Below are 25,243 nucleotides of genomic sequence, written 5' to 3'. Positions count from 1 at the left end.
CATACCTTAAATCTGATTCCATCCTCAAGCACCACAAAGCCATAGGAAGGTGTGAGATCATCAGTGTAGACGGATCCATTGGCATCAGTAATGATGAATTGGACTGTTACAGTGCCAAATATGCCCTGAGGAGGGTCTCGTATGATGTAAAGGGTAGCAACACTCTCCCCCAGACCTGATACAGAGGTGGGCTCTCTTAATAGGAAATGTTCACTATTATTGAAGGATATGATTCCATGGCCATCATCATTGGCAAAAACAGTAACAGTAGCTATGGAAAGAAATTATAAGTATAGAATAGTTAGGATTGTTAGGTACAATTTCAAAGTCAGTGAAAAATATAAATATTTTAAATAAATGTTGTAAGTTATCCAGCCAGATGGACCTGTAGTGTTTTCTCCTAGTTCCAGCCCTGCCGATGGGCTTGCTAGGATTAGCTGGAACGTTTCATCCCCTTCAGGAATGGTGTCATCCAAAATCTCCACTTCAATATACTTGTGCTGTTCTCCATCCTCAAAGTGGATTATCTGCATCAAAGTAATCTTTAGTGAAAAAGAATAATGTGCAATAAATGAGATTTATAACTTAAAAATTTGTGACTCACTGATAGGGTGGTATTAAAATCCAGACCCAATTGAGCCTCTATATTCTGGGCATAGAAGAACAAAGAGACATTTCCATATGTCCCAGCATCTCTATAGGCCACCAGTGTTAAAACCCCAATAGTCTCATTAACAAAATAGCTGAGGAAGAACAAATTATTTCCAGAAAATGATTAATGGACATTCTTAAATATGCAGTGGTTTACATGTAGGACAAAAAGCTTATGATGATCATACTTAACGTTTTGCCAGCCAACAATCCCTTGGATTCCATCATTAGGATCAATGCTAATCTCCGCAATGAGGCCTTCAGTATCTGTATAGACATTCACATCACCAATCATCAGAAAAAATAGAAAAAGTTGGGCTCTGTTTTTACTGGTGGTGTAAAATGTTTTTTTTCAACTTCCAACCAACTACATTGACTTAATACTGATTTAAGCAAGGAAATCATGTTGTCTTTTAGCTGTCAGACCAATATTGCACACACTAAGAATGTTGAGAAACTGTCAAACAGCAGTTTATAGCACACTATTCCATAGGTTCTAAGTATACAAATATACCACTGGCAACACAAAGCACTACAGCAGGGTTCCCCAAATCTTACCCTGGAGGGCTGGAACACTACAGAGTTTAGGTCCTTCCCCACCTGTGATTTTCTAGTGATCATGAAGACCTTGATTAGCTTGCTCAGTTGTGTTTGATCAGGGTTGGAGCTAAGCTCTGCAGTGCTCCGTGTCACGACTCGCACAAACACACAAATAGTAAGATCCAAAAGCAGTTTTAATAGGGGTGATCCAAAATCATAATCCATACAGGCAGGGGTCAAAATCCATAAATACAATCCAGAACATAAATCCAACACGAACACAGATACAAAAGGCGATGTGACTAACAATAAGGAATCCACAACATAGACTGAACAGACAAGGCTTAAATATACAAACACTAACAAGGTGAGTGGGAACAGCGGAGTCCAATGATTACTGATGACAGAAGGGATTATGGGAGATGCAGTTCATGACACATGTGACAGTGAAAACAAGAGACATCTGGTGGCTAACTCGGGGAACAACACTAATACATATGACACACACAGAACACAGTTTTACACTGTGACAGTACCTCCCTCTAAAGGAGTGGCTTCCAGACACTCCAAATGACGAAACACAAAAGTTCAGGGGCCGGCAGAGCAGGCGGCCAGGGCGGGGGCCGGCAGAGCAGGCGGCCAGGGCGGGGCCGCGGGCGGAGGCTGGAGCCAGGGCGGGGCCGCGGGCGGAGGCTGGAGCCAGGGCGGGGCCGCGGGCGGAGGCTGGAGCCAGGGCGGGGCCGCGGGCGGAGGCTGGAGCCAGGGCGGGGCCGCGGGCGGAGGCTGGAGCCAGGGCGGGGCCGCGGGCGGAGGCTGGAGCCAGGGCGGAACTGGCTGGACAGGAACCCAGGGTGGTGCTGGTGGTGTCAGGAACCTGGGTAGAGGGAGACAATAGAAAGAGGCCCTCTGGGCCAGGTAAAATAGGAACGAGAGTTCAAACCTGGCCTTCTTGGACCAGGCAGTGAGGGCAGGGAGCTTGGGAACCGCCATCTTGAAACCGGCAGAGAGTTCAGCACTCGGCTCAGATGACGCGCTCGGCTCAGATGACGCGCTCGGCTCAGATGACGCGCTCGGCTCAGATGACGCGCTCGGCTCAGATGACGCGCTCGGCTCAGATGACGCGCTCGGCTCAGATGACGCGCTCGGCTCAGATGACGCGCTCGGCTCAGATGACGCGCTCGGCTCAGATGACGCGCTCGGCTCAGATGACGCGCTCGGCTCAGATGACGCGCTCGGCTCAGATGACGCGCTCGGCTCAGATGACGCGCTCGGCTCAGATGACGCGCTCGGCTCAGATGACGCGCTCGGCTCAGATGACGCGCTCGGCTCAGATGACGCGCTCGGCTAAGATGACGCGCTCGGCTAAGATGACGCGCTCGGCTAAGATGACGCGCTCGGCTCAGATGACGCGCTCGGCTCAGATGACTCGCTCGGCTCAGATGACTCACTCGGCTCAGATGACTCACTCGGCTCAGATGACTCACTCGGCTCAGGGTCGTGCTGAACAAAAGAGCAGAAGACAGACCACCCGCACCACAGAGCCATGGCAAACATAAGAAGCACTGAGTTTACGGGACATACCTCTGGTGCCTCTCTGAGCACAGGTGCAGGTGTGATGATGGCTCTCCTGAGAGTAGGTGATTGTGATGCAACAGCCCTCTGAAACACAAGGGCCGGAATCACCGTGGCGGTCTCAAAAGTAGGTGTAGGCCTTGTGACGGCCATCTTGGGAACAGCTGCTGGGTCAGGGGCAGCCATTTTGAGAACAGGTGCCGGCATAATCCTTGCCCTGTCGAACACAGTCTCCTCTACCATAGAGACCCTCTGATGAACCGGGGCGGGTATAATAGTGGCGGTCTCAAAAATAGGTGTAGCCTTGCAGACAGCCACCTTAGGAACAGCTGCTGGCTTGGTGGCGGCCATCCTGTCTGGCATCGCAGGTGTGGCTGGATTATCCCACTGGCTACGATGCTCTAAGTAACGGGTGAACCCCCAGAAATCCAGAATTTCCAGTCCGTTTATCTCCCACCTAGGTAAAGGGTCATCCAGGCAGGTATTAAACAGGTCCTTCAATGCTGCATCATTATAGTTCAGGCCCCGAGACAAGGTCCAAAACATTTGGGCCAGACAACCCACCGGTTGACCCTGCTGGCGTAGGGCCCTTACGTTGCTTAACCGCTCGCCTCTCTCCCTAGCAGTAGCGGGCGGACTGATCCGGATCCCCAATCCGCTGGATCTTTTCATGGTGGATTCCTTCTGTCACGACTCGCACAAACACACAAATAGTAAGATCCAAAAGCAGTTCTAATAGGGGTGATCCAAAATCATAATCCATACAGGCAGGGGTCAAAATCCATAAATACAATCCAGAACATAAATCCAACACGAACACAGATACAAAAGGCGATGTGACTAACAATAAGGAATCCACAACATAGACTGAACAGACAAGGCTTAAATACACAAACACTAACAAGGTGAGTGGGAACAGCTGAGTCCAATGATTACTGATGACAGAAGGGATTATGGGAGAAGCAGTTCATGACACATGTGACAGTGAAAACAAGAGACATCTGGTGGCTAACTCGGGGAACAACACTAATACATATGACACACACAGAACACAGTTTTACACTGTGACACTCCGGCCCTCCAGGGTATGATTTGGGGAACCCGGCACTACAGCATGTCAAGCACAGATGTGAGTATTTACCATTACCTTTTAATGCATAGTAAATCTCTAGTAACGTGTGTGAAAATAGTAAAGTTACAGATGAAGAAAATCGTTATAAGCTTCAAATTACAAATTAACAGGAAAGAATACAATCTTTTAAAGGAGTCCCATTTTGGCTTTTTTATGGTCTTGATTTTGTTTTTGTTTAGTTAATTTCAGTCAGATAATGAAAATGTAGAAGAAAAAGTGGATCAATCAGAACTAGAAATGCAAGCACAATTTGAACAGGAAATTGGAAATTCCAAATGCTTTTTAAACGCTTGGAAAGGCAAGGCATGCTCCACTGCCTTTTTTGTTCACTTTAAAAAAAGAGCACGGCTTTTTATATTGCTAGGCAACCACCGAGGCAGCTGTCTTGTCAATCAAATATTGAAGTGTGAGCACCCTTTTACTGTTAACTGTCATATTTGCAGAAACTTTAAAAAGAGGGCACTTGCTCTGACCATGATCAAGGGTGAGAGGTGCACAAACACGCAGGAGAGAGTCCAGTTGTTTCAAACAACTGTAAACTTCCATCACCACAAAGGAAGGCCAGCCTCTCCCCTCATTCGCTTGGACAATGGAAAGATGCAAATGTCGTTGGGTGCTTTTGCCACCTTTAGTGCTCCTTCAAAAACATGTGCTGCGGCAGGTGGAAAAACTGCAAGGCATTCGGCGTGCACAAAGTGCACACATAATGCTCACTGCCCATAGAAAATCATTCAAGTTTCAAGTTTATGTATTTATAAAGCATATTTAAAAACAGTGCAAGTGCTGTACACTGATGAATAAAAAAGAAATTAAAAGCAAATAGTCATTCATAATTAAAAACACAACTAATAATAAAAAGCAGTAATAGTAATAAAATAATGCTATAAAACAGAGGTGACAATTCTTATACTTCACACAGTATTAAAAGCCTGTAATTTTTTTTTTATTTTAACATGGTTTTAAATGCAGTTAAAGATGGAGCCATTTTAATGTGGGTAGGTAGGCTATTCCACAGTTTTTGGCATGCCATGGCAAAAACTCTGTCCCCTTTATTTCTTATTTGTGATCTGAAGACAAGAACAAGGTTCTGTTATCAAGATCTAAGCATACGGGAGGAATTGTGGTCTTGAAGAAGTTCAGAGAGATAGAGAGGTGCAAGAATATTTAGGGATTTGTATACGAATAGCAACATTTTAAAACAGAACCTGTATTGTACCAGAAGCCAATGTAGTGATTGTAAAATGGGGTGACGTGATCAAATTTTCGCTTTCCTTTGAGGAATTAAGCAGCAGCATTTTGAACTAGCTAAAGATGCGCCACAGATTTCTTTGAGATGCTGCAGGAGAGTTTTTTTTCTGAAAGGAATGGCTTTATCTTTGCAAGTCGTCCTAGTTGAGAAAAGCTAGAACCTACCACAGCATTGATCTGTTTTTCAAATTTGATGTTATGGTCAAGTAGCAGGCCTAGATTTTTTGCCCAGGGTGTGATGGAATCAGAGAGACTATTCAGATAAAAATTGCTAGTGTTGGATTTATCATTGGTACCAAAGATAACGTTGTAAATTTGTTTTCGTTTAGAAAAAGGAAATTATGAGAAAGCCAGGTTTTAAATCTTCTATGCAATCCAAAAGAGAGTTCAGAGCAGAATGGTCTTTGTGTTTCAGTGGCAAGTAAATCTGTGTATCGTCTGCGTAAAAGTGAAAAGATAACCCATGCTTAGTGAAAATGGAGTCCATAGGCAACATGTATAAAGAAAAAAGGGCAGGTGCAAGAATGGACCCCTAAGGTACACCGTAGGACAGTTGCGCAATGGAAGATGGGATGTCACCCAAGCGGACATAGAATTGTCTATTTGTCAAGTATGAAACCATTTGAGAACATTACCCTGCAATCCCACACAATGTTGTAGTCCAGATATTAGGATGTTTTGATTTGATAAACTTTATTAAATTAAGCATGTCACAAAAGCAAGTCTCCCCAAACAGTAAAAATACATTAGAAAATAAAACATAATAATACATCATAAGAAATAGCATTCATAACACACCATCCAATTTTTGTGCAGTATCAATTTGCAAATCATTATTATTATTTGGACATCTACATGATTCCATAGGGTTCCTCATCTTATGTAACGTTGATTGTACAGTCTTATAGAAGTAGGTAAAAAACTACTTTCTAAATCTCTTTTTAACACACCAGGGATGAATTAATCTTATGAAGGTATATTTGGTGCAAGACAACTGCACACTTGTGAAAGTGGAATTTGTATAGAGATTATCGACACATGTGTATCAGTAAATTTGAAGTCACAGAGGAAGAGTTGCAAACTTGTAGATTTTTTTGTCTTTCCCTCAAATAAAACACAACATTTACACATTCACAAATCCTTCAGTGCAGCTGCACAAATCCCATTTTATAAATCACAGATTAAGAAACTCATAAGCTCACATTTTTTGCTACAATTGCTGCAGTAAATATGGTGCATAACCTACTTGAACACCTGCATCAAATAATGTGAAGTCACACACAAATTTTGTACATCCGCAAAATCAGTTTGTGCATCTGTGCGATGAGACCTGCATGTGTGTACAATTTTTTTTCACAAATATTTTTGTCTTTTTTTAATATTTTCTAGCCCAAACACAAGTACATAAATACAACTGCTTGAATCTGCTGCTACGAGTTTCAAACACTCTTTTCATGTGCTCTCTCTTTTGCACCAAATATCTTTGAGATAAATTGTGCGAAAGTGATTTGTATACCTGTAGGCTATGGCGAGCATTGTTCAGCACTGCCCACCAGGTGGCGCCTGACACTCACTGAAGAAGAGTTTATTAATTACCACCAATGTTTTAGCAAGGTAAATCGCCTTTATCAAGGTACTATTTTCACCAAGTGGAGAACGATATAAATGGGAGTGCTAATTATACACACATGAAGGTAATTACATACAATATTCCAATGATTCATTAGTAAACAAAATATAAGTTCCATAAATCTCAAACCATCAATATAAGTAGATTAAAAAATACAAGCAGCAAATACACACATAGGCCTACATTTAAATAAGATACCAAATTATGTAAGTCTCATTCATTTTTAATGAATTGAATATCATAAAACCAATTATTTATTTTTTTCAGACTAATTTTTCATTCAAACAGGAGGTGGGGCCACGGAAAGAACATTTGTGATCTGTTTTGCAAATATGACCTTTTTTGTGCTATATATATATAATAAATCATGCTTTTTCTTCGAATATACTAATTTGGATGATTATTTCTGTCTTTTTGAATCGGGTTACTGAACAACTAAATTCTTTTTATTATTATTTAAACAGTCGTTCTGATTTCTTAACATTTACTTTGGATGCTAACCCAAATCAAATCAGCTTTTTAGACTTGTGGATAGCTCGTAATTGTTTATATAGGGATCCGATTAAAAAACCTACAGCTCGTAATACACTATTGAGAGTGGATTGTTATTGTCATGAGCAGGGCCGTACAGAGGATTTTATAAATACCGAGGTCCATATGTATTTTTCTAGAGAATGCACCCCAGGAAAAAAATATTTTTAAATTATTTCTCTGCTCCACATATATGAATTCTAACACATCAGAAAAAAAAACATGAAAAAGAAAGAAAACTATGTGTAATTATTATAATACTTCACATTACCCCATATTAGATCAATATTATTCTTGCCCTGCATGCATTACTACATGCATTATTCTAACTGTAAGATACAAACATAATGCAAGGCTGAACTTGCATAATAAACCAATAATAAACCAACTTACTTCAAAAAGCAGAGTTCAAAATTAAGGATTGTTGGCAAAAAAGGTACTTATTTAAAATTAAATATGGATTAATCTTTTTTTATGAAGTTACAGTCAGGACCAGTGAGTGATTTTCTCTTCTTTTGTTATTTAAGTAACTTAAATGACTTCAACAGGTACTGTTTTTTAGGCTTTAAGACAGAATGTAATAAAATGTTTACATTCGGAAGACATATTACGACATAATCAGTAGTTTACTATGATACTCACTAAAACAGTCCGGACCTCAATGGTGGGTACGGCCAAGGTCATGAGTCCTGTCTGTGTCTGCCCTATTTCCCTCTTGTTCCTTTGTTGCCCCCCCCCCTTGTTTGTTGCCATGGACATTAATTCATACTCCACCCACTGCCCATCTGTTTCCATAGTAATTAATTGTTTCTGTTCTGTCATTGGTTCTTGTCACGTTTGATTACCCTGCTTGTTGATTGCCTGTTTGTCAGCCATTGTTTTATGTTGGTTGTTTCCTGTCATTTGTTACTGTTCGTGTTCTTGCCTGTGCTCCTGTACCTTTATTGGATTTAATACACTCAAAAACTGCATTTGGATCCACTCATCTTGCCATGTCTTGCATCCCTGTGATAGTTATCATCCGTTAACATTGAAGAAAAGTCTTCCTTACAGTCAAATGTAATATAAAGTCTAAAAATAATATATAAGGGACCAAATGATTTTATTAAGAATCTTAATGATATGGAAATATCTTTGGGATTCACCCCCAAACAAATACAAGCTTATTTATTTGATAACATGTCATTGTGGTAAATCATATGTAGGAAAAACAAATAGAGAGTATAAAACACACATCACAAAACATCAGAGTGCAATAATAGGCAGAAATATGAACCTGCCATTAGCACTGCATTTTGTTGAACTTAATCATCCTATAACTTCATTATTGTATATAGGAATTGAGAGGGGATTTCGATTTCCATCTAGAAGTTGAGGTGAGTTTGACCAATTTTTACTTAGACAGGAGGCCTTTTAGGTATATAAAATGCGAACATTGGCGCATGGTTTAAAAGTAGATTTTGATTTGGGTTGTTTTTATAGGTATTATGATATTAAAAATGAATGGGACATCATTTGGTATCTTATTTAAATGTAGGCCTATGTGTGTATTTGCTGCTTGCTTTTTTATCTATTTATATTGATGGTTTGAAATTTATGAAACTTGTGACCCGTCACGGAAACCAGGGACACAAGTCGGCAGCACAAGTTTCGAGAAAATGAGAAACAAAGTTTTTTTTTTTTATTTGTGATTTTCGTTTTATTGCAGCATCTGTTAGTTGAGATCACGAAGAAGCCTCTCCATGTTTGAGATAGCAGTTTTTGTATATTTAAAAGCGTACATTTTGCGTTTGAAATAGGCTTGTTTTTCCGGAGATTCTAGCGTGCAACCCTTATGTCGTTCTAAACTCGGAAGACCTCCGTTTATCTTCGGAACACAGTTTACGATGTTTTATCGTTAGGTTTAGTCCGAGAGCTTTCTATCCCCTTCATTGAAAATCTATGTATGGTTTCCATGTCCAGAAAGGTAATAAAACATCATCAAAGTAGTCCATGTGACATCAGTGGGTCAGTAAGATTGTGTTGATGCATCGAAAATACAGTTTGGTCCAAAAATAGCAGAATTACGACTTTATTCAGCATTGTCTTCTCTTCCGGCTCGAGCGTGAAGTCACGTGACTGTAGTGACGCGGCTGCCCTGTTCCTCAGACATGTTTGCTAAGTTTTTTTTTTTTTTTTCAAACTTATAGCCTGCGTCTCCCCAGACTGTAAAGCTCGGGCGCACAAAACAAAAGAAAAATAAAAGAAGCTGGGGCGGAACAAATAACAGTCAGCCGCATCGTACGGATGACGGCGCCGCAGTCGGATGACGTCAAAGTACCGCGATAGCTCTTCAAGAAATCTTACAGAGTAGTTTAATTTCGACTCGCTCTCGCGGTACTTTGACGTCATCTCTATGTCAGTTCTTGCAGCGCAGCATGAGTCCAAACACACAGAAGTTACACAGATATCGTTGTATTCTTCATATAATTGGCTACATGTTTTGTCTATCAATATTTTCCATGAAGTCATTGGCTGATGGAGGAACGAACGAGCCATTGGTAACCTCTCTAAAGGATGTCACGTTTTCGACGGCGCTGTTTGGATGATCTATTATACTACTTCCCTATTTTAAATACAAACTTTGAAGGCGGGTTCATGTGTTTAACGGAGTGAAAGCTCATATACCCTTACATGTTACGATTTAAATAGTCTTCAGATTATATATTATATTGTATTACCAGACATTCATGCGAAATCTGATGTAAACAATCTATATTTCACGGATTATACGCATTTGTGGACAAATATGGTCATTGGATAATCTGAAACAGACTGGATTCGACTTGTGATCCCCACAAAGGTAAAAGAGTCATGTTTATTTTTGCGGGTTGTCATTTGGTCATAAAATACTACATATGATGCTAGAACATCTCAAAAAGGGTTTTACAGGGGGCACGGCTTAGCTAAATGAGATGTAAATGAGCCCTATTGTCTCCCCCAGCTGAAAAGAAGAGTCCGTTTCGTCTCGATTTTCTCGGTTTGAGTATTTCTGAGTTCCTATATTCAAATGGCCACAACTTCTCCAAATCTTATCAGATTTCCATGTGTTACACATCGTTGGAAAGCTTAGAAACTGCACTTTCAGAATCTGTGAATAACTCAAAATGCCCAGATCCGACTTGTGTCCCTACTTTCCGTGACTGGTCACATATCTGTCTTAAGCTGTACTGTTGTATCTCTCCTCGTGTCTGCAGAACCTGTAAATGTAACATGAGCTTTTATTTTCACAGTTTCTCTGCCAACTGCTTTAGTCGAGCAGAGACTTTTATGCGTTACCTTGCGCTTACTTCCGCGTGTGACGTTCATCTTTCATAAGCGGAGACATGCGCACATGGACAAAACCGTGAGAAAGCGGGTTAAGGTGTTTACATGCCACGCGAAATCGTCGTCATGAGCAAAAAACTACCTGTGCCGATCGGTTTTTGCTTACGCTGTTTATGGGCTTTCCCCGATTAAAGAAAACCGCTTTACGCGTTTACATGACCCCACGTGTTATCAGTTTATTAAGCATAATCGGCGTAAGACTGTGCATGTAAACGCATTCATTGAGCCGGCATATAGGACAACAACTGTCGGAAAAGGTGCTGTTGTAAGCTGGAAATACAATAAAGTTAAAACAGCCATAGAGTCCGTGGTCTCTTAACTCACAACTGTCAGTCTTCGCATCTTGACGCGGGCGGACCAAAGCGCGAATACACGTGAAGGGGTGACTCGCGCTCTGCATCTCATGCTGTATGAAACAGATGCACACGCATCAAGATTGCGACCCTGTCCTCTTGCTTTCCATGTGAAATCAATGCTTCGCTGATGTTCAGTGTAATGAGAACAGCCCGTCACTCGCGCACTGTGCTCCTAAATTATTTTACAAGTTCGCACATAACTATTTTTAGGCACAAATGCGAGTGAAATACTCGCACTGTAGAGCCCTGTTAATGGCATCTCTATTACATGAATTTTAGGAAGCACACTTAATAATTTTAATTTTTGGGTGAACAATCCCTTTAAAGTGCCCTATTTTCACACACTAGTTTTGTACATAATATACCAACAATTCTTCTTTAGGACTTAAGATAATCTTAAAAACATAGGTGTCCTTATCTGTTATTTTGAGATGTCATGAATGTAGGGCTGTGCCGATAAACGATATCACATCGAATCAAGGTGAAATTTAAATCGATAACGATGATAAGCTCCGGACATTTTTACTCGATATGGATTGATCAGTACTTTTGTGTAATGTTGGACCTACGTCCATTTCTCGTCATGGATCGCAAACAACGACAAGCGCCTTATTAAAGCACAAGCAGGTTGCATTAAAGCCTGGATCATAGCAGACAGAAAAGGTACAGTACTTTCTTCTCGCGTCCATCTTGCAGGCTCACATGTCTGCACCGCTTTGAAAGTACAGGACATTTACAAATTTAGAAAAGATAAAATAAAGTAGCCGATCCACCGCTGCAGTGAATATACTGTAGGGGTTGTGCACACCAAAACTTTTAAACGCGGCTGAAAACGCCTGGACAGTGCCGAATGCCAGCTGTTTTTCAGCTGAGTGCCAGCTTTCTTCAGCCGAGTGGTTTGGTAGCTGTGATACTTCAGCTGTGAGCCGGTTGGTTGCTGTGGTAATGTCCTGCCCCTCCTACACTGTGATTGGATGGCCATGTGAGAACTGACTTTGACGAGTGGAGATTTTGACTCGAAGTTGAATATTTTTCAACTCTCTGCGCTCAGCCCTGAACGCAGTAAAACCACCGTGCAGCGGCTTTCAGCGCGGAAGAAAACCGCTAGCTGCTGGCTTATTTCGAAGAACGCCGAGCTTCCATTGGAAACAATTAAAAACATGCGCTGGCCGCGGGCGTAAAAGCTTTGGTGTGTACGCGAGTGTGTGACTATGCGTTTCCACAACGCGACGCGCTTGACATCTGTTTACCAGCCTGTTTATCTCATATAGCTATGTTCCTCTGATACGAGGGCTCACGAGAGCAGTAAACACATGTGTGATCACTAAACAATGTTTTCTTTTATAGTTTAAGTCAGTGGTCACCAAACTACGGCCCGCGGGCCGACTCCGGCCCGCCACACCCCTTTGACCGGCCCCCCAGCCCCCCTGCCCCCCACTACTTCAACCGGCCCTATGAGGCTTTTTTTTTTTTTTTAGGAAAGTAATAAAATGTTCGCATCTGGTATTTTGTAAATAAAAATTCAGGTAAAAAATTATATTTAGTTATTTATTTATTTCGTTACCCAACATGCTCGTGATCAAGCAGTGACAGACAACGCACTGCAGATAACTGTCACAGAAGTGTTCAGCAAAATGGCTAGCGGGAAACGAAAAATTGATAGAGAGTGCAGAGTTTTCAAAGAAAACTGGACCAACGATTATTTTTTTGTTCAGTGTAAGGAGCGGGCTGTTTGTATTATTTGTAAAGAAAGTGTGGCAGTTTTCAAGGAATTTAATCTGCGTCGCCACCACGAAACCCGCCACAAAGAGTATGCTAGTTTGCGAGGGCAAGCAAGAGAAGACAGGATCCGGAGGATGAAAGGCGAACTGGCTGCACAACAAAATGTATTTCTTCGCCAGACTCAGATAAACCAGGCTGCTGTCCGAGCTAGCTATAAGGTAGCTCACCTACTAGCTACCCATGGAAAGCCGTTCACTGATGCGGACTTTGTTAAAGAATGCGTGCTTGCTGTGGCCGAGGAGGTGTGTCCCGACAAGAAGGATGTGCTCAACACGGTGAGTCTCTCCGCACCTACTATTACCAGGCGAATTGAAAATTTGGGGGACAACGTGTATGACCAACTGAATGAGAAAGCAAAAATCAAAAAAGTCAAAATTCGAGTTTTTTGCTTTGGCCATGGATGAGAGCAATGACGTGCAGGACACAGCACAACTGCTAATTTTTATTCGTGGAGTTAACGCAAGCTTTGAAGTGTGTGAGGAGTTGGCAGCGCTAAAAAGTCTCAAAGGTACTACGACAGGAGAGGATATTTTTGTCCAAGTGTGCAAAACAATGGAAGAGTTGAATCTACACTGGTCTAAATTGGCCAGCATCACTACGGATGGCGCACCTAGTATGGTTGGTACAACGAGGGGGCTAGTAGGGCGCTTGAAAAGCGAATTCGAGGAACGAGGGCTCACCCCCCCACTACAAGTTCACTGTCTGATTCACCAGCAAGCACTATGTTGCAAAGTTTTAAAGTGGGCGTCTGTCATGAAGGTGGTTGTACACTGTGTTAACTACATCCGAAAACATGGGCTGAAACACAGACAGTTCCAAGCCTTTCTCTCCGAGGTTGAGTCTGCCTATGGGGATGTGCTGTACTACACAGAAGTCCGATGGTTAAGCCGAGGCAGAGTGTTGTGCCGTTTTTATGACTTGCTACCCGAAATCAACACCTTCCTGCAGTCTAACGGTGAAACCGTACGAGAGCTGACCGAGCCAGAATGGAAATGGGACCTCGCGTTTTTAACTGATGTGACAGAAATGTTGAACCACCTTAACATGCAGCTCCAAGGCAAAGGGAAGTTAATCAGTGACATGTATTCCCACATCAAAGCGTTCGAGGTCAAACTAGTGCTACTTGTGCGACAGATCCAAAAGCTTGACTTCACGCATCTCCCTGCCACCCAAAGCTACTGCGCTGAGAAACCAGCTGTCCCGTTCCCAGTCGATAAGTGCAAGGATGCACTGGAAATGCTGCAGGGAGAATTCAGTGCACGGTTCCGTGAGCTTCATGTTAACGGTAAAGGAATACGCTTGTTCCAGAACCCCTTTGCTGCCGACATAAATGATGCCCTTCCCTCTCTTCAGTTTGAACTAGCTGAGTTGCAGAATTGTGATATCCTTAAAGACATTTTCAAGCCTGACAGTCTCATTGAGTTCTATGCTGCGCTCCCAGAGGAAACCTACCCACACATTAAACAGCATGCAATGAAGATGGCCACAGTTTTTGGCAGCACCTACATCTGCGAGCAAACCTTTTCCCGCATGAAGCAAACCAAGAATCCAACCAGGAACAGACTCACAGATAAACACTTGCATCAGACCTTGAGACTGGCTACCACTAGATTGCAACCAGACATTGAACTTCTCATCAGCCAGAAGCAAGCACACAGTTCACACTGATACGGTAAGCACACTGATTTAAACCATTTTAATTGCTGTAAAAATGAATTTTTTAATTTAAATATCTTGTAATTTGCTACATATTTTCAAAAGTTACACTACCGGTCAAAAGTTTGGGGTCACTCACTAGTTTTTTATTTATATATTTTCCATATTACAGAATATTAATATACTCGTCCAAACTACACCATTATACGAATGTTACTGTGAGAATTATGTTGGTGACTAAAATCATCCAAAATAAATAAAAACTGTTATATTTTATCATCTGGAGTGCAGTCACCCTTTTATCTTCAATATTCAGTGTCAGGGGCGTCGGACTGGGGGTAAAACCAGTACTGATTACCAGGGCCCCAAAGGAAGAGAGGGCCCTTAAAAAGTCTGGACTATATTATGGGGGTGGGGCATGGGGGCCCATCAAGACTGCCAATGCATAGGGCCCGAGATCTTGTGCAACGGCCCTGTTCAGTGTAATGCATCAATTTCAAAAATAATATTTTAAAATAAAATTTAGTGTTCTAATAACAGAAATTTTGTTTGGCACAGGTATAATTTTGTCTACAAAAGTAATTTCAAGCATTTAATCATACACTTCAGATTTAAGCATAACTAAACCCGGCCTAAACCAACTTTTTTTAGTTAATGATCTGTAAGAATGATGCTTTATTAGTGCTGTTCATTGATTTTAGTAAGTTTTTTGACATTTGGATATAAAGTGTTTCAATATATGGTGTAAAAACGTCTGAGTGCTGCCCTCTTCAGGTTGAATGGTGGCTTCTGCAGTTGAATTTTCCTGTTGGATGACTCCTGAAGTAAGCAGGTTCAAGATCACCACGCCCTTGTTACAATCTCACCACACACGTAGTTCGTTTAGTCAAGTGACCCTAAATTTTTGAACAGTAGTGTATATCACAGAAAAAAGCAGACAGCAGCATGTCTTGCCATTTACTGAATTTATGGTGCTTCTTTTGTTCAATCATCCCTCCATGCCAGGGCTACAGAAGGCTGAAGTGAGGAGAGGATATTGCTTTTGCTGACCCCATTCCAAAGACAGTTCATCAAAGTACAAATCCAGCTCACCTACATATCTACTCATTGATTTTGATTCCTATTATTATTGTTGTGCTTTAGTTTTGAGCCTACTGCTCATTTCATTTTCACTTTGACCTAAAAATGTTTACTGAACATACTCACCAGGTTAGGCATAAGAGCTGGCTAGTTGTTCTATTACTCATGTTGTTACTCATGTTATTATAAGTTCAATGTTTTTTTAAATTAATTAATTTATTTTATAGGCCTATTTATTTGCCGTTTATTAAGTGCTGCACACTATACAGGCCAACCTATAATTTATAATTTTTCACTCACCTTTGCCAGTGTCAATCACCTCAACTAGGCAGATGTTTATTACATTGACAGCGTTGATGTTATTTTTATAGAAAATAAATAAATGAAATATCTGTGGTATTTCAAAAACAAGTGTCAAGTGTGAAGCCCTGGTTACTTCTTTTGCAAACCACTAGTCATGATAATGTGCCAGGAATCAACTGTTGATATAGTCGTGTGGATATAGTAGTGGGGATGGCTGTGGCTAGTATTCTCAACTACACAATTAGGCCTGCTGGTGGTCATTTTGGTCTGGGTCATAAAATCTTATATAGCTGACCTGGCCCCCCATCACAGTCAGGAACGATAATGTGGCCCCCAGAGAAAAAAGTTTGGTGACCCCTGGTTTAAGTGAATATAAACATCTGTATGTTTATCAGTATATTGAAACAGTGCAGTCTTAAGTTACAGTAGCCTGCTGCTTTCTGTGTCAGAAATGTTCATTACAAACAATAAATGAAAACTCCTCACTACTATTAGTATTAACTGAATACATTTTGCACACATTTAATTCATAAAGTGAGGATTGTGCAGTGTATTTACTTGCGTGACAGTAAAAAAGTATGCAATTAAAAAATACTCAAGTAGCGAGTTACTTGTTACTCTTGGAAAAAACAATAAACACACACACACACACACACACACACACACACACACACACACACACACACACACACACACACACACACACACACGCACACACACACACACAGACCTCCATAAGTATCATGGAAGATTTTTCTGTTTGGTGTTGAGACCAGAAATGGATAAGATGAATATCAGTATGTCAGAAGTACAGAATGTACTTTGTTAATGTTTCAACACATACATGCTTTACCAACAAAGAACAACAGCATTTAATGCTGATATATGTGTGTTGTACCCAAATGCACATAAGTGAATCAAACTGATTCTACACATTTAATGCTTTTCATGTGTGAACAATTAATGCATCAGGACACAGTTCATCACTTCAACACTTCTTAGTCAATGGTCTCAAAATGCCCACATTAGATAGGAGTATTAAAATACAAATGTGTTGTTCAATTGAGTTGGAATATTGTCTATGTTAAAACAGGTAAAAAGTTTATGTGACAGATTCTGTACTGTATCATGTTCACCTTTTAATGTTTAGACATTTCTTGACTCCACAGCAAACAGATACATTTTGCCTGTGTTTTCCCAATACTTATGAAGGGCAACATAAACAGTACAGAAAAAAGAATAAAAATACAGAATAGACAAGCATTTCAAATCAACTAATTAACTCTAGTCTCAATGTTGATGTAGCGTATAGCTGATATCAGACATGACTGACAAGAGTTTTGCATTCACTATGTATAAAGTTAGAATCTCCTAAGATGGTCTGAGGACATCGACAGTTTACACTTACATGATACAAACAGATTTTAAACAAAACTTATGTTTTCTTATGTTGTGAATATCATGTCACGTGTGTGTTGTGAGAAGCACTTACATACAGTACAGTATACAGCGAATCAGACGTCAATCATCGATGGATTTTCTTCAATCTGTGCTACAATGCTTCTGAAGGCTGCGCGCGTTTAACTGTGTTTGACGACGAACAGGTCACGCGTATATAATGGCGGGTACATGTGTGAAGTTTTGCTTTTGGTTAAAAGATTGGTAAATTTATATCCACATTATCCAACACTGTTAACGTTCTGCGCGTTTCTAACGTAAAACAGCATGAGACGATCTGAACAATTCATTCAAACTGATTCGCGAACCAATTCAAAACGTTTGGCCCATTTGCTTTGTAAAGAATCGACTCAAAAGACTCATTTATTTGCAATACTTTGTAAGGAATTAACTCAAACGAGTCATTAATACGCCAATGGCCAAGAAACACAAGACGGCACTTTAAAAATAAAATACACATTTATATACCGTAATAAATTAAAATACAGTAACGAAGTAAATGTACAATTCATTTGTTTCCACCTCGGAAGGGCAACTTGAGTCGAGAAGCATGGGCAGTTGCCTGGGCAACCTGAGCAACCCCGCTCCCCCTGTGCACGTCCCTTATCATATGCATGATTTTATGGTAATGCTGAATTTTTCGCGTCAATCCACAATCATTTAAACCATAAACAAGCTGTCATAGAGTCGACACCGAGCTGATCGCGGAATTTCAGCACTGCCCCTGTTGGGCGAGGACCACTCACGCGTACGGGTCTTTACAAACTAATACGTCTACAGTATTACATTGATAAAAAAGGGAATTAAAGTTGTCATGCCATATATCATAAAAAAAAGGGTAAAAGGGTTTAAGATCAGATATCTGAACCATTCCTACCTGAAACTGCTCATCCTCTAGAAGAGGTTGTTGCTCCAAGCTTTCAGAATATAACATCCATTTGCAGTTTTGTGCACAAACGTATATGAGAAATATTTATATTCCATCGGATTTAGTATCAAAAAATACTCAGTATAGCTTTTCAATAACGTATTCAATCAGTCAGATTTGTTTATGTCTAGTCATGTGTGAAGGCAATAAAACATGCTTGGGCTGCCCTCTAGTGGTAAAGTCGTATAAAAAATTTATTTTTACATAGGGTTCAATTGGATATTTTAAAGTGAAAATAACATAATATAGACATGTTACTGCAATGTTTTTTTATCTTGGGTATCTTCACATTGGAGTCCCCAGTTCATATAAACAATCTGGTTTAGAAATGTTAAAAAGATCCTGAGATATGAACTACTTCCTGTTTGGTGACTACGCCACAGGTAGGCCTATATTTTGGGCTGTGATGGGCAAATGCTTCCGAAAATCAAAAATCCTTCTAGTAACTTTTTTGAGGCTTGGACCAAGGATCGTGTACATGGAGTTTCGTGAAGTTTGGACAAAATTTGTGACCTGTGAAACTTTTTTAAGGTTTTGTGTTCTTTTGCAAGCGCACTTAATAAAACTTAAGAAGAACAATAAGTGTGCTTTTGCAAGCACACTTAATAAAACTTAAGAAGAACAATAATGGCGCTTTTCCATTGCATAGTACCCCACGGTTTAGTTTAGTTTGGGTCGGGTCAGCTCACCTCACTTTGGCATGTTTAGCTTTTCCATCGAGTTTAGTATCACTTCGGAGTGGGAGGGATTATAAGCGTGTCGTTATATTAACGCTGCCTATTGCTGTGACATCATACAATTGGGAGCGTTGTTGTACATTCCCATACATTAATTTATTTCTCAGTCTGCCACAAAATTAAAATTGGCCACCACAAATAGATGTTTGCACATCGCGTTTATAACTACCTCTGTCTCACATGACAGTTTCTGTTCAAACACCTGACCCGTGGCGTCAGTCGACGGCGCTCCGCTGAGCCTCATTCAAGTTGCATTTAAGCATATATAATGCGGACGTGCACGTCGCGAATGTGCCGCCACAAACTGCAAGTCTGGAAAAAACTGTTATGGTGTCCCGGATTCTCAACCTGTGGATGTTTTTCATCGCTAAAAGGGTGTTTGGAAACTTATAGCAGAACACAGATAACAACATGTTTGCTTGAGACAGCGCAAGCTAGCAGTAAGCTAAAGCTAATATTTACATTATAGCGATGACACTTCTCTCAGACCAATCAGTGACCTACAGTGTTTTCGCGTCACGTTTGGTATCAGCTCGGGTCGCTTGGAACCCCAACCGAGGTGGTATGAAAAAAGTATCGGGTACTACGTACTGCACCCAATGGTAAAGCTCCCAAAAGTAAGCTGACCCGACCCAAACTAAACCAAACCGTGGGGTACTATGCAATGGAAAAGCGCCATATGTGTGCTTTTGCAAGCACACTTAATAATATGCAGAAATATGAACCTGCCATTAGCACTGCATTTTGTTGAACTTAATCATCCTATAACTTTATTATAGTATAGAGGAATTGAGAGGGTATTTCCATCTAGAAGGTGAGGCGAGTTGGACCAATTTTTACTTAGACAATAGGCCTTTTAGGTATATAAAAAGTGCGAACATTGTCCACACATGGTTTAAAAGTAGATTTTGATTTGGGTTGTTTTTATAGGTATTATGATATTAAAAATGTTTGGGACTTACATCATTTGGTATCTTATTTATATGTAGGCCTATGTGTGTATTTGTTGCTTGTATTTTTTTATCTACTTATATTGATGGTTTGAGATTTATGGAACTTATTCAATTCAATTCAATTTTATTTATATAGCGCTTTTCACAATTGCTAATTGTTGCAAAGCAGCTTTACATGAGTAGATGTAGAGGAGAACATTGAAAATCAATACATAGTATAAGAAGTAGAATATAGCGGCTAAGGATAAAAACCGTGTAAGCGAGCATTTTAATAATGTAACGTATCCAGTAAAGTGCTAAGTTAAGCCAAAGTTGGCTGACTCTCCCTGGGACTAAAAAAACCCCTAGGAGAAAACCCAATGGGAAAAAATCCTAGAAGGACAAAAAACCCTAGGGAGAAATTTATATTTATAATATATAGACATGGTAGGGATAGGAATCGGGTAAGCGGATTAAACTGGTTCAGCCGGTGGCCGTTGGTCGCGCATCGGTTGGGCATCACATTTGAAGGACAGCCAGTAGATCAGTGGTGCGATGACCTTCACACCAACAGGAACTGGGTCTGTTTGTCTCATTGTCCTCGGGGTCGAGGACGAGACAGGGAGACAAAAACAGAATTCTATTAGCGTAGGGGCCGTTCGCATGTAATGCAAGTGTCATACTCATAGGTATGTGAGTGCTTTGTTCTAGACAAAATAACTACTGCGGGAAAAGTACATTTACTGGACATTCTATGTGAATGCTTTGTTAAAGAAGAATGTCTTAAGTTTAGATTTAAATTGTAAACAACTTATGTTTTGTTTACTAATGAATCATTGGAAAATTGTATGTAATTACCTTCATCTGTGTATAATTAGCCATTTATATTGTTCTCCACTCGTGAAAATAATACCTTGATAAAGGCGATTTACCTTGCTGAAACATGGGTGGTAATTAATAAACTCTGCTTCAGTCACTGTCGGGGCGCCACCTGGTGGGCAGTGCTGAACAGTACTTGCCATAGCCTACAGGTATACAAATCACTTTCGCACCATTTATCTCAGAGACATTTGGTGCAAAACAGAGAGCACATATAAAAACATATTTGTGAAAAAAAATTATACACACATGCAACTCTCATCGCACAGATGCACAAACTGATTTGCTAATGTACAAAATTTGTGTGTGACTTCACATATTTTGATGCAGGTGTTCAAGTAGATTTTGCACCATATTTACTGCAGCAATTGTAGCAAAAAACTTGAGCTTGTGGGTTTCTTAATCTGTGATTTGTAAAATGGGATTTGTGCAGCTGCACTGAAGGATTTGTGAAGGTGTAACTGTTGTGTTGTATTTGAGGGAAAGAAAAAAATCTACAAGTTTGCAACTCTTCATTCGTGACTTCAAATTTACTGATACACATGTGTGGATAATCTCTACAAATTCAAATTCCACTGTCACAGGTGTGCAGTTGTTTTGCACCAAATATACCTTCATAGTGCGCAGTGGCGTGTTTACCATTTTTGGGGCCCTTAGCAAAGTCCAAGAACCAGGGCCCACCATGCCCCAGCATTGCCCAAGGTTTTTCATTTCAATTGCACAACAATAATATTCAGTATATAGAATTAAGTGAGATATATATAAACTGGGTTTATTTTGTTTTACACTGCTTAAAATAACACTAAATTGTTACAGTTTGGTATGACAAAAATTCTTGGCTTCTACTGCCTCCAGAGCACCGCCGGTGGTCCGCCGACTCATTGCTATCTGGGTATAGCCTACCGAGGTTGTGGAGGCTCGACGTCAGCATATTTTGCGGAGGTTTTTACTGCTGCCTGCACTCTCATGCCTTATCAGTCTATATGTTAATGCGCGCCTACAGTAAATATATATATAAAAAAACAAGATGGTGCAGACAATGAGCAGCCGGCAGGGGCTGGCTGCAGGATGACTCAACCTCATCGCTCATGTTTTATCAGGCAATAACTACAATAAGAGCGGGATTCGGGATTAAGATTTTGCTTCGGTATAACTTTCGGCACAATTAGAGCAGGATTCGGGACAGCAGCTTAGATTTCGTGACAAGTTAGATTTTTCAGGACGTCTGGTCACCCTAAATATACCAAAGAAGCACATTGTACCTCAATAGAGTAATTTGTTGTAATTCTGAAAAAGTGTTGCAGGCCTTTTAATGCTCAAATAGCAACATGACACATGACATAAAAAAGTTAAAAAATAAAGCAAAATAAGACCCCTTTAAAATGTAAAAAAGTAACAGTGTAATTGAACAGGTAATGATTAAAAAAGGATATTTGTTAATTTTAATAAGAAAAGTGGCACTATCTTACTCAGTGTAGGTGCTGTAGGAAGGGTGGTTATGAGAATAGCTGATGTTATATTGACAAGGAAAAACTCTTCCAACTCAGGTATGTCATCCTGGTAATAAAAAATACACAATTATTGATTATTTCACACGAGTAATGGAATTGTATAAATGTTTCCCAAAATTTGACCAAAAACTACATCAACAACTACATTTATTGAAATAAAAATGCACTAATTGCCACACATACATCTATGATGGTGATGGGGATTGATACAGATGTTTGTCCATTCTGCATGATCACAGAACTGGAGACGTATCTGAAATCCTGCCCTGGTTCAGCTAGAGCTCCATCTGTCTGTCTGAGGTCTTGCAGAGAACCTTTCACAGTCTGATAGCTTATATTTACAGCACCTTTTGAAAAATAAATAAATAAATAAATAACTTCATAGTTTAAGTCAGTTTTGTGTTAAAGTGATTTTTCCAGAGTTACTAACCTGATCGACCAAACTCTCTGTTTATATAAATTCTGATGATTGTGTGTTTTTCCTCTGTGGTTATCTTCAGAGAAGTGGGGGCAATGCTGAGCAAGCCGAACGGCTCATCACTAGCTTTCACACTAACCACTGCTTCACTACCCTGAACGCTTAGAGCTGCCATGCCTGTTATGGTAACGCCTGAGAAACACAAATAAAAGCAATATTCAAAAATAAAAAAGTCCAACTACAACATTTAAAAAGCACCTATTATGAGATACACATTTTAAAACATCCTTTTGTGTGTAGGTGTGTATTAGTACATGCTAACGATATTCAAAAAGAGTTATCGTCTCCAACGTTATAGGACAACAAAAAACAGTTTGATTGTAGGCAACAGTTTACTTCCTGGGATTGCTGACATAGACAAGCAGTGCTGGGCAAGCTACTTGGAAAATGTAGTGAGCTAAGCTACCAGTTAATTCACATTAAATGAAGCTTCACTACACTGAAGCTACCCCCCTGGGAAATGTAGCAAGCTAAGCTACATTAATAGTAGCTTGCTACATCCAAGCTACTTTTTTATTTTTAACCAGTTTTATTGTGTAATTATTTATTCAGTTTCCATTTAGCATTTTGGTAATTATATACTATATAAAAGCATAATGTAGGCCTAGGTACTTCACATTATGGGGTGGTTTGCTGGACAGGTCTTATCCTACTCCCAGAATAAAATGCATGTTTGAGCTGCCTTAATTTAAAAACCCCTGGCCCTGACATATCTTACCACAGGGGTCTCCAACATGGTGTCCGCGGGCAGTAGGTAGCCTGCACAGAGTCTGTGAGGTGCCCGCCAAAGCACTCTATATTAATAGTTTAAATTGTAATATTTATTACATGTTTTTATATTAGCTTGGCTTGATGACATAACCCAGTCAGAGGTAGAGCACGAGTCTTCACAGAATGCGAGTGGTAATGTTTTGTTTGAATGAAGGAAGGCTGCACAACTCGAACATATGGGACAAACGACGTCCTGTGTCGATTCAAAATGACGCGCTTATTCTCAAATTCGGGACGACTTCAGAAATGTTTGGAAAATTGTAGCTTGTGTGGAAGCTACCTCACTACTTGGTCAAAAAAAGAGCTTAGCTACTGAAAAGCAATTTGATTTAGAAAGCAGCTAAGCTACCACCAAACTACTGAAAAATGTAGTTAAACTACTAGCTTCGCTACTTGTGGTGAAGCTACTGCCCAGCACTGTAGACAAGACCAACATTATCATAGTTCAGCCCTCTCTGCTTAGCTTGGGTGCTCCCTCAAAAATTGGGGTGGAGAGAGCCGAAGGGAAGGGAAATGGCGGAGGTGGGGAGTCCCTGTTTCGAGTGTGTTTGTAAACTCTTGTTTAATCATTTAAGTGATTAAATATCTCGAGTAGGCGCTGTTTCTTTAGATGCAAGGGCAAAATAGCACTTTATGGCCTTCCACAGAGGAATTTATGTTTAATACGGTTCCAGCACAATCCAGTCAGAAGTTGTTTATATGTTCAGGGCATTTTCACAATGACTGCTTTGTAAACCATAACAAATTTGCACAAAGTCTCCTCCTGAAAGTTGGAACAACGTGCACTTCTGGATCACAGGCTGTAGGTATTCATGTTTATTATTTACCTTTTACGTTACTGGAGCTTAACGTTATGTGCATGTAGAACGAGCTTGCAAGCTAATGTTTTTGTGTTGTTAAATTGTATTTCATAAACCACGTGCCATTTTTACCCACATGTTTGTTGAATTATGCAAACTATCAGTTGTTTTATTTAGTTTTTAGATGTTGATTTAGACATGTTTACAAACTAAACTGTTACCGGTAAACTTTGTTCTCATGATCAAACTCAAGAAACTCTCAGTACAGATGATTTGTTTATATGTATTTTACTGTTGTATTTACTTGAAGCTTTCTTAGATTTTGAAACAAAGTAAACACGTCATGTGTGTGTTGCTAATGTTGGGGCATGTAATATGTAATACATGAACATTGTAATGAATAGTCTAACGATTTATAATCACTCTACCCTGTTGTTATAATATGTCTTTTTGACTAATTAGATGTTTGTTTTATTTGTCTATTTCCTAGAATCTCAGCAGGACACATCCTTCTACACGGTAGGCAGCAGTAGACTTGATAAAGCCAAACATGCAACATCAGTTGGCACACAGTACAAGCAGTCAGACTGGCATATGAGGAGCAAAGGTGTGTAACATATATGAGGTATTTAGCTAGTTATTCCTCAACCAGAAATCTATGATTGGAGGAACATTTTTTGGTCCTACGCCTTTTACAGGTGACATAAATTTCTACAAATACATTTAAACAACTTAACACAGTGATTGCTATCATGGGAGGAGACTTTTAACCAGCATAACTAAAAATGTTTCAGGATCAAATCTGTTACCCTAAGAGTTTAACATGGAGAATGGGACATTATATACTTTTTGATACACTGTATATGAAACTTGTGAGGAATCCATTTCTGTGTGTTGTTTCT

General features: G+C 40.1%; 2 protein-coding genes and 1 long non-coding RNA gene across 3 annotated transcripts in view; 1 reads left to right on the top strand and 2 right to left on the bottom strand.

Annotated features, from left to right (window-relative positions):
• Positions 1-93: 93 nt before the first annotated feature.
• LOC135774506 (uncharacterized) lies at positions 94-918 on the bottom strand. Its single transcript, XR_012336670.1, has 4 exons — positions 840-918; positions 605-743; positions 386-527; positions 94-271 (listed from the first exon to the last, which is right to left on the bottom strand). It is a non-coding gene; the product is annotated as an uncharacterized lncRNA (long non-coding RNA).
• A 12,286-nt stretch (positions 919-13,204) lies between these two features.
• On the top strand, positions 13,205-14,476 carry LOC141282209 (general transcription factor II-I repeat domain-containing protein 2-like). Its single transcript, XM_073814791.1, has one exon. The coding sequence runs from the start codon at positions 13,205-13,207 to the stop codon at positions 14,474-14,476; it is 1,272 nt and encodes a 423-aa protein (XP_073670892.1).
• A 6,395-nt stretch (positions 14,477-20,871) lies between these two features.
• The window catches only part of LOC141279850 (adhesion G-protein coupled receptor V1-like), an 89,425-nt gene continuing 85,053 nt past the window's right edge, over positions 20,872-25,243 (bottom strand). Inside the window, exons 11-14 of the mRNA XM_073814790.1 lie at positions 22,723-22,902; positions 22,476-22,639; positions 22,251-22,338; positions 20,872-20,927 (exon numbers count right to left, since the gene is read on the bottom strand). Coding sequence (XP_073670891.1) covers positions 20,872-20,927; positions 22,251-22,338; positions 22,476-22,639; positions 22,723-22,902 — 488 coding nt within the window. The remainder of the gene's footprint in view (positions 20,928-22,250; positions 22,339-22,475; positions 22,640-22,722; positions 22,903-25,243) is intronic.

Source organism: Paramisgurnus dabryanus, chromosome 5 (genome assembly GCF_030506205.2).
Source record: "Paramisgurnus dabryanus chromosome 5, PD_genome_1.1, whole genome shotgun sequence".
Classification (NCBI taxonomy): domain Eukaryota; kingdom Metazoa; phylum Chordata; class Actinopteri; order Cypriniformes; family Cobitidae; genus Paramisgurnus; species Paramisgurnus dabryanus.
This window is presented reverse-complemented; position numbering and strand designations above follow the sequence as displayed.

Bases quoted from the DNA above. Each gene is read 5' to 3' on its own strand.
- LOC141282209 (XM_073814791.1), top strand. From the start codon at position 13,205: ATGGATGAGAGCAATGACGTGCAGGACACAGCACAACTGCTAATTTTT.